Source organism: Mastomys coucha, chromosome X (genome assembly GCF_008632895.1).
Source record: "Mastomys coucha isolate ucsf_1 chromosome X, UCSF_Mcou_1, whole genome shotgun sequence".
NCBI classification, from domain to species: Eukaryota; Metazoa; Chordata; class Mammalia; order Rodentia; family Muridae; genus Mastomys; species Mastomys coucha.
This window is the reverse complement of record NC_045030.1, coordinates 150,884,183-150,897,448: the sequence shown is the minus strand read 5'-3', so window position 1 is coordinate 150,897,448 and position 13,266 is coordinate 150,884,183. Positions and strand designations below refer to the sequence as shown.

General features: G+C 37.4%; 1 protein-coding gene across 2 annotated transcripts in view; it reads left to right on the top strand.

Annotated features, from left to right (window-relative positions):
* Mbtps2 (membrane bound transcription factor peptidase, site 2) overlaps positions 1–12,215 on the top strand; it is a 49,722-nt gene extending 37,507 nt beyond the window's left edge. For both annotated transcript variants that reach the window (XM_031369982.1, XM_031369991.1), the window contains 6 exons: positions 729–847; positions 4,187–4,367; positions 7,505–7,599; positions 8,052–8,247; positions 10,877–10,952; positions 11,068–12,215. In XM_031369982.1, the coding sequence (XP_031225842.1) occupies positions 729–847; positions 4,187–4,367; positions 7,505–7,599; positions 8,052–8,247; positions 10,877–10,952; positions 11,068–11,131 (731 nt within the window). In that variant the 3' untranslated portion in view covers positions 11,132–12,215. The remainder of the gene's footprint in view (positions 1–728; positions 848–4,186; positions 4,368–7,504; positions 7,600–8,051; positions 8,248–10,876; positions 10,953–11,067) is intronic.
* Positions 12,216–13,266: the final 1,051 nt, after the last annotated feature.

The following is a 13,266-nucleotide window of genomic DNA, read 5'->3' as shown; positions in this document are numbered from 1 at the left end:
TGTGTGTGTGTGTGTGTGTGTGTGTGTGTGTGTGTGTGTGTGTGGTATGCAATGTATGCATGGGTGCATTCACCCAAGCATGTACTGTGGAGGCCAGAGATGTCCACATCTACACACAAACAAACAAACAAACACACACACACACCTTGGAAAGACTGTCTTTGACTGAACTTAGAGCTCATGGTTTTAGAATGACTAGCCAGTGAATCACTAGAATATGTCTGTCTTCACCCCCAGTGCTGAAATTATACATAAGTGACCCTGTGCATGGTGCTTGTGCAGATTCTAGAGGTCTCACTTTGGGGTCATATGCTTGCATAGCAAGTGTTTTACCTACTGAGCCATTTTCCCAGCCCTAAGAATTTTGCTTTCTAATTTGTATATTCTTGAGGTTTCTATCAAAGAACATGAATATGTTTAAATTAATGAGATATACTGTGCGTGTGTGTTCTATAAGGAAGGCATAGTTAGAAGATGTTGATTCTATTTGTATTAAACCATAATCACAGTCTTCATAATTATAGTATTAAATGCATTTCAGATTTTAGTATCTGAAAAGAAGGCAGACTCCTAGTGAGCATCTATCTGCTGCAATAAGTAGATCCTTCCGCCTCACAACTCCTGGTCTATTTATGATCTTATCAGGATGCCCATGTGTTATGAAGTCCAGCAAACTCTATTATATTCTTGTCACTGTTGAACTTAACAGTTGCTCTCTCTCTTTTCAGGTATATGGCATAATTTTGTCCTTGCTCTCCTTGGTATTTTAGCTCTTGTTCTCCTCCCAGTAATCCTCTTGCCTTTTTACTACACTGGAGTTGGGGTACTTATCACTGAAGTCGCAGAGGTAAATAATGAATCGCCTAGGGTGTTCTTTCACTAGATGTTCTACTGTAACACTTAGAATCCTTTCAACTGCAAACAATGTTGGGTTTTTTTTTTAATGTGATGAAAGTTGATTTTTGTTTTTGTTCTGTACAAAAGAAGTAGTATCAAGATTTTGTGTAAGTAGTTTTTTAATCAAATGCATTGTTTATCTTTACTGTTTATTTTATTTCAGATTTTCAGCATTAAGAAGAAGGATAGGCTACCCAGCCAAAACATTCTGTAGGAGTTATAAGTTAATGCCAATTCAGTATTTTCTTTGCTACTTCGATGCTATCAAGTCTGTGTTCAGATCTTTTCAAGGGGAAAACTACCTTTGTCTGTATATTTGGGGCTGTGTTTCTATAAAGACTTATCTTGTGGGTTTTGTCTGCTAAGGGTAGAGTAAATTGAATTTGTAAAAATCTTGAATTTGTAAAAATTTTATTTAATATTTATATGTGCCACACATATGTGGGTACCAACAAAGGCCTTCTAGGAGAGGGTGTGTGATCCCCTGAAGCTGGAGTTAGAGGTAGTCATGAGCTGCCTGTCATTGGTTCTGGGAACTGAACTCCGTCCTCTTGAAGAGCAACAGTGCCCACATAGTCTAGAAAAAGATGGAGGATCCCTTGGAACTAGAGTTAGACCTGCATGTGAGCCACCTGACATAGGTGCTGGGAATCAGACTCAGGTCCTTTGGAAGAACAGCTTAACTGCTGACCCTGCGTCCTCTCTTGAATTTTTTTTTGTTAAAGATTTATTTATTATTGTAAATAATTACACTGTAGCAGTCTTCAGACGCACCAGAAGAGGGCATCAGATCTCATTACGGGTGGTTGTGAGCCACCATGTGGTTGCTGGGATTTGAACTCAGGACCTTTGGAAGAGCAGTCAGTGCTCTTACCCGCTGAGCCATCTCTCCAGCCCTCCCCCTCTTGAATTTTAATTATTAAGTATTTTGTGCATGTTTATAGTCTGTGCTCATGTGGGTCCATACATGTGTGTGTGTGTGCAGATGCGTGTGTGTGTGTGTTGATACATGTGGAGACTAAAGGTTGACATCACATGTTTTCCTCAATGCTCTCAATAAAAATAATAAATATTTATGAGACAGAGTCTTGTTATGTCCTGAATGTATCCGTAGATATCCTGAAACTCACTATGAGTACACTTGCCTTGAACTCATAGAGATCCTCCTGTCTTTGCCTCCTCAGTGCTGGGGTTAAGGGTATATACCACCATACCTATGTCTCTCCCACATAAATTTTTTAAAATTGTAATATTTTATGTGTATGATTGTTTTGCCTACATCATGTGCCTGCTTATTGCCCATGGATCCCCTGGAATTAGATTTGCAAATAGTTGTGAGCCACTGTGTAGGTACTGGGAATAAAATCCTGCCTTTCCAGCCTGTGCTCTAAACCACTAAGTCATCTTTCTAGCCCTCCTCCTTAATTTTTGAGATAGGCCTTCTCACTGAACCTGAAGCTCACCAATTTCTCTATGCTAACTGGTGAGGAAGCCCCAGGGATCTCATGGTCTCTGTCGCTTTGGTATTATGATGACAGGTATAAGCAACTATTGTGTGTATATATGTGGGGGTGGTGTTGAGATCCAAACTCAGATCCTCATGTTTGCACAGCAAGCATTTAACAACAGCTGCCTCCCCAGCTTCTCTTTCTGTATATTTTGGATTTGATTTGTTTTGTTTTGTTTTTCCCATTAAGAGTTGCACAGATTTTTCTTTAAAAAAAATTTGTTTCTTTTGAGACCAGGTCTGACTGTATAGCCTTTGTTAGCCTTAGACTCACAGAGGTCTACCTTTTTGTGCTTCCCCAGTGCTGAAATTACAGGGGTGTGTCACCACACCCAGCTTATTTATGTTTAGAATGACAACATTTGTTTATATTCATTGGGTACATATTTGTTCAGTTTGTTTAATTTTAAAGATTTATTTATGTATTTTATTCATAAATATAAATATATGTACATTTATGTACATGAATGCTCTGTCTTCATGAGCACCAGAAGAGGGGCATCAGATCTCATTATAGATGGTTGTGAGCTACCATGTGGTTGGTGGGAATTGAACTCAGGACCTCTGGAAGAGCAGCCAGTAACTGCCAAGCTCTCTCTCCAGACCCTGTTTTTTTGTTTTTCTTTTTAAGTTAAAAAATATTATTCTTTGAGAAGTTTATATAGTGTATTTTGATTATATTTACTCCTCCTGTTAACTCCTCTCAGATCTACCCGCCCTCCCTGTCATCTCTCACAACTTCATATCCCCCTTTTTTCCCTTTAATTTTCTAACCTAACCCATGGGCTCCAATTTGTGCTAACTAGCTATATACTTCTGGATGTGGGGCCATCCACTGGAGAGTGGTTTGTTGGTCCTTTATTATTTTTTCTTCAGTTAAAGAGTTTGGATTTTTTTCTTTCTTTGTTTGTTTGTTTGTTTTACTTTTACATGTCATGTTATGTGCATGGTTGGGTGTTTTGACAGCATGTATGTCTGTGTAACACTTGGGTGCCTAGCACCTATGGAGGACAGACAAGTACATTGGATTCTTTGGAACTTGAGTTAATGGCTGTTGTGAGCCACTATGTGCATGCTGGTAAGGGAGTGACCACTGAGTCATCGAGTCATCTCTCCAGTCCCTCATAGTGCTTTTTTTTGTTTGTTTGTTTTGTTTTGTTTTGTTTTGTTTTTCAAGACAAGGTTTCTCTGTGTAGCGCTGGCTGTCCTGGAACTCACTCTGCAGACCAGGCTGGCCTCGAACTCAGAAATCTGCCTACCCCTGCCTCCCAAGTGCTAGGATTAAAGACATGCGCCACCACTGCCCAGCTGTGCTTTTTTTTTTCTTTTTTTTATCTTCATCCTTTTGTGCTGCAGGGGATCAAACTTAGGACCCAGTCCATACTAAGCCCATGTTGTATACCCTGCTGCTTTGTTATTTTAATATTAGTAATCAACAAATAGTTTTTTTTTTCCTTTTGAAGTTTCAAAAACTTTATAATCGTGGAGAACTGGGGAATGCAATTCTAATTGTTTGGCTATAAATTTTGGATTTACAGATGGGTTATTTTATGCATTAGTCAAACTATTCTGCTTTGAAGAAAACTCCAAGCTGAATAGAAGGAATGGGAGCATGGGGGATGAATAAGTTAAAAATACCTTGTGTGAAATTCTCAAAGAGCTAATAAAACTATTTAAAAGTATTCTACTTTTAATTAGTGCAGTGTCTATTACTGTGGCCAATATAGATTGGTTATAGCTTGCTATTATACATTGTCTGTTTTGATTTTCCTTCCTCCCAAGGACTCACCTGCCATTGGACCCAGAGGACTTTTTGTGGGAGACCTTGTCACTCATCTACAAGATTGTCCTGTTACTAATGTGCAAGATTGGAATGAATGTTTAGACACCATTGCATATGAGCCCCAAATTGGGTACTGTATAAGTGCATCAACATTACAACAATTAAGCTTCCCAGTTAGAGGTGTGTGCATTTACTTGATATAACACAATGCTTCAAGGACTAGTCCCTTCCATTACTAACCCTGAAATGATATCTATAGATTTATTTTATTCCAGTTGTTTTAAAGCAAGTAACTAAAGTAAATAGGTACAAATTAATAGATACTATTCTTTGTATGTTGGATATTTGTTTCCTTTAGTATATATTGCTGAACTTCGAATTTCTCTTTTTTTAAAGATTTTTTTTTTTATGTATGAATACACTGTTGCTGTCTTCAGACACACCAGAAGAGGGCATCTGATCCCATTACAGATGGTTGTGAGCCACCATGTGGTTGCTGGGAATTGACCTCAGGACCTCTGGAATAGCAGTCAGTGCTCTTAACCATCTCTCCAGCCCTCTAATTTCTTCTATAATACCATATTTGACTTTTAGAATTCTAATATCTAATTCTTTCTGCTTTCAAAACAGTTTTGTTCAGGCTGGATGTATAGCTCAGTGGTAGAAGATTTGCATAACGTGTACAGTGACCTGAGTTCCATTTCTAGCACCACTGAAAAATAAAAATTTTGAAAATATGTAAAATCAACATCCAAGCTCAGTGGTATGGACTCTGTGTGTGTAACTCAGTAATAGGGTGTCTTCCTCCCTATACATGAGGTGAAAGGTTCAATCCCCACTAAAAACACAACCAAAACCAAAAATCAAAACCATCATCAACTACAATTGATTAATTACACTTAAGTAAGTACTCTAGTACAGTATGATCTTTACACATGTGTAGACACATAATCTTATCTAAATTTAAGTCTAATTTTAAGACATTTTAAAATTTTAAGTTTATAGTATACTTATAACATTTCTCCCTTTCCTCCCTCGAAACCCTCCCATATACCCCTCTCCATTCTCCTTCAACATCACGGCTCCGTTTTTCATAATATTGTGTGCATATATGTATACGTGTACACATATATATTCCTATATATAAAACCTGTTCAGAAATATACTGTTACTTGTATGTACATTTTCAGGGCTGACCATTCAGCACGGGACAACCAGTTGATGTGCTGGGGGAGACAACCTCTTCCACTCACAGCTCTGTCTAATATTTTAAGCATAACAAGAAGCAATTTTTTGCAGAAGTATTTTCCCCTTTGGTGCTGGATAAACACTGAGTTAAGCCTGTCCATGCTACTGTGTGCACAGATAACAAACTAATAGCCAGCATCCAAGGAAATGAGATCAGTGCACAAGCATTCCATAACAATATGCAGACATGCAATAAGGAAAGATGAAAACAAATCCAAGGATATTGGGAAACAAAAAACCCTCTACACACTTAGAGAAGAATCCCTTCCCTTTTCTTGCTAAAATATACCTTAAAGGAGGCAGTTCTGGTAGTTATGTGAGGATGCTAACATGTCGAAACCTATCTGGGGTAGCGTTCTTTAGTGTATTTTATGTAGCAGAAAATTTTATGTAACAGAAATTTTATGTAGGGAGGTTATCTTGACTTCCAAAAAGACTTGAGAATTGTGTATGTCTTCCTGTATAGCAGGTGAAATGGCTGAAGCAAGTTTCTTCTGAGAACCTGCTACATTTATTTAACTTTGAAAAGGTTGCCTCCCAAATTCTTTTCAGATTTAATCTTCCACATATCCATGAGTCTTTTATTATAAGACATTTCCTTTATTTCTACATTCCTTTATTGTGTACATGTATGTGTGTGTGTTGGGCATAGTGGTATTGCACATGTGTGGAAATCAGAGGACAACTTTGTGTGTCTCTTTCCAACGTTGTGTGGGTTCTGGGGATGAAACTCAGATCATCAGGATCTTGTAGTTGGGTTACAAGCATCTTTGCACTCTGAACTGTTTCACCAGCCCCTACCCCAAGTTATTATACTCTAGGGTGGTTTTTTTTTTTTTTTTAGTTTTATTGTGTTGTTATGCTTTTTAAATCTCTACAACTTGTCACAATCCCTGTTGTTTTAAATGTCATGTGTTTATTGAAATGGAGTCACTTGTTTTCTCAAATTTTACATAGTCTGTTGTTTTCAAGTTTAGAGGCTTGGTTTGACTCAGTATTATTTCTCCTTCCCTCACACCTTCCTTGGCTTCTCCTTCCCTCCCCCTCTCTTCCTCCTGCCTGCCTGCCTATCTGTCTGTCTCTTTTTCTTTCCACCCCCTTTCCTTCCTTCCCTCCTTCAAAATATTTCACAGGCAATGCTTGGTACCTTTATTTGTATGATTGAGAGATGTCAGATGTCTGGCGTTCTCTTGGTCTGTTGTTGTTGTTATTATTATTATCATTATTATTATTATTATTAGCCAATCTGATTCTTTAGGGTTGAAATATTTGCCAGAGTTCCTTACTTCCAGAAGTCACTTTTCAGAATTAGCTAGGCCCTTCTTCACTGTACTTCAAGAAGAGACTGGAGTTACTATTATAGAACTAAAACTCACTCTAGCTCTAGCTAGACAGCTACTAACCTGGACTAAGTACAGCTGCTTTTTTCTTTTCTTTTCTTCTTTGTTGGATTTTTTTTTTAATTTACTTATTCTCTTTACATCCCTCTCACTGCCTCTCTCCCAGTCATCCCCTCCCACAATTCTTCCCCCATCTCCCATCTTCCATCCCCTCCTCTCTCTTAGCAGGGTATGTTCTTGTTTTGTTTTTCTTTTCTTGTTCCTTTTTTTTCCTCTTTTTTTGGAAAGGATCTCATGTAGATCAAATTTGTCGTGAACTCAATACTTAGTTGAAGATGAGCTTGAGCTTCTGGTCCTTCTGCCTTCACCTCCTATGTGCTGGGTGAAATCCTGAAGCAAATCAAGCCTCTAAACATATGTATGTGCCACCTTACCTGGCTTATAGGATGCCAGCAGTCACACCCACAGTTCCCCATGTGCCACAGAAACACCACCACAACTAAGCTATCCTAACACTAAGCACCTGAATGCAACTTCTTGTTTCAATTGGGTACCCTTTTACTATTATAATATCAGACTATAGCTTGTAGCTGTCTAAGTAAATTCTGCATTATCAGTTGCTTTCAAATATATATACCATTCCACTTACTGTTTTGTCTTTTAAAAGCAGAATTTTTATTACAGTTGTACTTCTATATAATCCATGCTAAGTACTGTGTTTCTCTTTAGCATACAAACGACTAGATGGTTCTACTGAATGCTGTAACAATCACAGCCTCACAGATGTGTGCTTTTCCTACAGAAATAATTTTAATAAACGTTTGGTAAGTTGTCCCAAAGGCAATCTTACTTGTCTGATATGATTATTAAAATAAATATATAAAGCTGAAACAAAAAGCTATAATACCTTCTGTCTTTATCTACTTTGTGTTATTTAATTAAAATGTCCATGTTTCAGATGCCACATTTTATGAGAATCTAAAAATGCATAGTATGTGATATCCTATATAGCAAAACATGATATCCTAGTACATGATATTCTATATAACAAAAAAATCTGAGAATCTAAAAATGCATAGTACATATATAATATCCTATTTAGCAAAACATGGAATATTGAAATTTAGTTTATAGCAGGTGCATATTAATGAATAGCATATTTTAATATCAAGGTCATTCCTAATCTGCTGGGTGACAAGAAAAGCATGAAGGAATGCAAGTCAGATTTTTCTTGTTAATAAATACTTTCTAACATTGACTAATATTATGTTTTTAGCATACATGTCTACCCGCCCGGAAAGCAGTTGAAGCTACTCAAGTTTGTAGAAGCAATAAAGATTGCAAAAGCAGCTCAAGTTCAAGCTTCTGTATAGTACCATCCTTGGAAACTCACACCCGATTAATAAAAGTGAAACATCCCCCGCAAATTGATATGCTCTATGTAGGGCACCCACTGCATCTTCACTACACAGGTGGGTACTACTGGGGTAGCTCTTCAAAGTCATTAGGATCACATATGTTCTCAGTTGCTTTGATTCCATTTATTATAAATTTGGCTACTTATCAAAGTTTTATTAACTTGTTCTTAAGCACTAAGTGAAGTTAAAGTAAAAGAAACAATAATCAACCTATGGAGAATGACACTCGTTTTTTCTTTTGCCCAAGTCAGATAGATAATTTCTTAAATGTTTTCCAAGAGATCATGAAAAGTATCCAACTTCTCCAAAACACTGGCAAGAGCCTCATGCTCTTGTCATTATCAGAATATATAAAAGTGCATGGTGAATGAATGCTTTGTCTTTTGAGACAGGGTCTCATGTAGCCAAGACTGGCCTCAAACTCTGTACTACTTTAGACAGTCTTGACTTGCTGATCTTCGTACTTTCGCTCCCTGGATGCTGGGGTAATAGGGGCTATGCCACCTCTCCCTGTTTTATATGCATCCTAGGCAACCACTCTACCACCTGAACTTTATCCCCAGGCCAACATGAATAATTTTATCATAATCATTTCATAGTGACATGTTGATTGTACTAAATATATAATTTCTCCACATTACTGAAAATTAGATAGTCCAACTCCTTTTATTGTACAGGATTCCATATGTTACTTTTGAAAAATAGCAAACTATTAGCTTTGCTATTTGCAAACTAAAAATAGTTTGCTATTTTTCTTTCCTTTTTTTCAGCTTTTAAATTTTTTTTATTAGATGTTTTCTTATTTATAATATCTCCTTTCCTGCCACGGGCCGGCCAGTGTGGGCCTCCCTCAACCCGTGTGGGGAACAGGGTCCTAGTCAGGTAGACAAGGCGTTGTCGAAGAAATGACAAACAGAAACAGACACAAGGGAGTGCTGTAACTGAATGCAATTTGTACAAAGTAGAAATCAGGCTTATATAGTATACAGAAAACAGGGCAAACTACAAAATATTTCTTAGGGCACCTTTATGCCTGAATAAAGAAAGCATGCAGATCTCCCCACAGACTTAGCAGAGATCAATCTGGAACACGTCTAAGTTAGGAGATACCCACAACTGACTGAAATCCCCAGGAGACAAACTCCCTTTGGAGTCATAATGCCTCTTGTCCATGATGAGGTTTTAGCCCTGGTACTGTAGAACTCCTGGAGTAGACAAGTGCATGCAGCACTTTCCCAGGTTCAAAAGTAACATATACTTTAATATATACTTTGGTACTTTTCAGTATATCCAGAGGAGTGCAGCTATCATATCCCTTGCCCTGGCAGCCACTGATATGCTTTCTGTTTCTATCAATGTGCTAAATTTCATATAAATTGAATAGTTACGAGTTGCTTATTTCATGTAGCATGTTTTCAAGGTTTATCCATGACCAACCATAGTTTCTTTTTTCATTTATCAGTAGATGAATATTTATATCTTATGTTCCTCTTTAAAAAACATTGCTTTGTGTTTATTTTGCTTTTGTTTTTAGACAGAAACTCACCATGTAGCCCTGGCTGGCCTGGAGCATGCTACATATACCAGGCTCACCTCGAACTCATAGAGATATGCTTGCGGCTGCCTCCTGAGTGTCAGGACTACAGGCACTACACTACTACACAAAATACTACTTTATAGTTTTGGGGTTATTTGTTTTTTTTTTTTAAGACAGGGTCTCACTATGTAGCCCTAGCTATCCTGGAACTCACTTTGTAGACCACATAGATTGGTCTCAAACTCCGCCTGCTTCTGCCTCCCAAGTGCTGGGTTTAAAGGTGTGTGCTACAATGCCTCGCTTGCTTTGTAGTTATATAATGAGAGACACCTGCATCATTTTCCTTGTTTATTCGTTTGATGTTAAGTGTAATGCCAGGATGCAGCTATTAATAAAATCTCAATAAATGAAGAGATGATTCTGATTGGGTTTAATTTAGCAATGTGGACTGTGAGTTTTGCCTAATAACTGGGTACGTTTTAGATGCTTTGGACCAAAACAGGGTTATGGAGTCTACAGAGTACAGGGAGTTTAAGTCATGATAATCTTTATCTTACCAATAAAGAAGCAGTCATTAAATAGCATAATAAGTGGAGCAAATGCAATTTTTAGAATATATCTCTTTGAAAGAATAAGAATACTTTTGATAAAAACTTACATTTTCAAGTCACACTTTGTATTTGGTGGTCATAATGAGTATGCTTTATCTTAGCTATAACCTCAGCATGTAAGTATACATTAGGGTTTGAGTTTTTTCATTATACTATTTTTAGTGTATGTTTGCTAATAACTGCCCTCTCTTCCTCACTCCCTCTTACTTTTTGCTTTCTTTTTGTTTTGAGACTTCATACTGTATATCCCTGGCTGGCCTAGAACTTGCGATATAGACCAGGCTAGATTCATAAAGATCCTTCTGCCTCTGCTTCCTATAAGTAATGAAATTAAAGTCCTGGTTCTGACTTTACACGTTATATATATGTGTGTGTGTGCATATATATGTGGAATATAGCATGCTTACACATGTGTAGGAAAGGTTTGCATGGCCATTTTAATAGACTAGTGCAATTTTTGACTGTATGGAATTTATAATGCTGTTGCTTATTGTACTATGAATAATATTTATTATTCCTTGTTTTTCATTTTTAGTGAGCATTACAAGTTTTATCCCACGTTTCAACTTTCTCAGCATAGATCTGCCAGTGATTGTGGAGACATTCGTCAAGTATCCTTTCTGATTTGAAAAATGCTTTGAAAGTATGTTGTTTGTAGCTTTACTATTTTTACCCCAAATAGAGCATTACAAAGCCTTATCATTTAATTGCTTACAACTGAAAAAGAGACCTTAAAGATGTGAGGGGAAAGTCAGTGAAGAAAACTCCATCAGCTGTGGACAAAAGTTAGGACACAGAAAGGAGGATCTTGCGGAAGAGCAGCTAGTATCACAGTGGCCTGGCTGCCTGAAAGGGCCTGAAGCACAGAGAGGACAGGCTCTCTTCACAGAAGCTTCCTTGCCACCAAAACTGTCTCCACTGCTCTGCTAGCTCAGAATTTCAGGGGGTAGTCTTCTGCCAATGTACCTCAGGTATGTCTGTGCACCATGTGCATGCCCACAGAAGCCAGAAGAGGGCGACAGAAATGAGTTGCATATGACTGTGAGCTATCATATGGGTACTTGAATCAAACCCAGGTCCTCTGCAAGAGCAACCAGTGCTCTGCTGAGCCTTCTCTCTACCCCCACAAAAGCTTATATAGTTTTACAGGAAATATAATGGGTATATATAAACAAAGCCTTTTTAAAAAGGACGCAGAAAGGAAAGAACTCATAATACAACTCGAGAATTTAATTTACAAGAAGTTAATAATTGGTAGATCTTCAGTTAAGTCGTGAGGTGATGGATTCTGCCCAACTTTAGCTTATTAGTAAATTCTGGGCAACTGAAGGATAAGTCTTACATACAGAAACCCATTCCACTGTTCTGAGGGAAGACTGCCTAAAAAAAGAGCAAATCAGTTTCCATTATTAACATAGCAAATTAAAAAAAAAAACTTTTGCAGTCTTTACCATTATTTTCAACTATAAACGTTGAATTAGAGATCATTGTCACTTTAAATCTCAATGTTTCCCCTATTTACAACAAAATAAATGACAAGTTACTGAACAATACGTGTAATTAAGATTGTACCTTGGAGTCTGTGACTTTGTCACAGAAAACCTTATAAATTATACTAAAATATAACAAAATCTTTTATTACCTAATATAAAATAAAATGTGATAACAATCAAAAGTTGTGGGCTGGAGAGATGACGCCTTGTTTAAGAGCACCTGTTTTTCTTTCAGAGGCTCTAAGTTTGGTTCCCAGCACCTACATTGAGTAGTTCACAGTCACCATATTCCAGCTGTAGAAGATCTGACTTATTCTTTTGGCCTACACAAGTACCCACACATGTATACATGCACATGCACGCACACACACACACACACACACACAGACACACACATAAATAAATAAATAAATAATGAAATAAATACCTTTTTAAGAGGTAGTTTCCAAGGGCTGAAGAGATGACTCAGCAATTAAGACCACTATCTGTTCTCCCAGAATAGCCAGGTTCCATTTCTAGCGTCCACATATTGGCTTACAACCATCTGTAACTCCAATTCCAGGGTATCCAAACATCTCTTCTGACCTCCACAGGCTTCTGCATGCATTTGGTACACATTTACACAAGCACACATATTTACAAATAAAATAAAAATAAATATATTTGAAGTAAATTTGGGACTGCTGTGTTGGTGCATGCTTATGATCCTGAAAACAGGATTGTCACCAGCCTGTGCAGCAAGACCCAGTCTCAAAAATTTAACATAATATTAATTTGGAAGCTGGCATTGTAGTTCAGTGGTAGAAGATTGCCTAGCATGCACAAAACCCTAAGATTGGGGGCACTTTTTTCCTTCATTTCTTAGTCATTCGACATTCTTTCTCTTTGTTGTATCATTAAAGGATTACAAAAGCATAATCTTTTTAGGAATCCATTGTAGATTTGTTAGTCTGTGTTTTTGTAAACTGCCTTTGCTTTTCTGTTGAAAGTTTGAAATAATAGAGGTATAAGAAAGAATGTTTGGGGATTTGTTTTTGTTTGCTTTTTCATTTCTTTTTTTGTTGTTTTGGTGTGGTGGTGGTGGTGATGGGGTTTTTTGGTTTTGGTTTTGGTTTTGTTTCAGTTTTAGTTTTTGGTGGGGGTGGGGGTGGGTTTTTTTGTTTGGGTTTTTTTTTGGTTTTTGGTTTTGTGTTTTGTTTTCGGAGACAGAGTTTTTCTGTGTAGCCCTGGCTGTTCTGGAACTTGATCTGCAGACCAGGCTGGCTTCTAACTGCCTCTATCTCCTAAGTACTGTGATTAAAGGCCCACTACTGCCCAGCTTTAAGTTGGGTTTGGTTTGGTTTGTTTTTGTTTGGGGTTTTTTTGTTTGTTTGTTTTTGTTTTTTTGTTTTTTTGGTTTTTTTTGCTTTGGGTTTTTTGTTGTTGTTGTTGT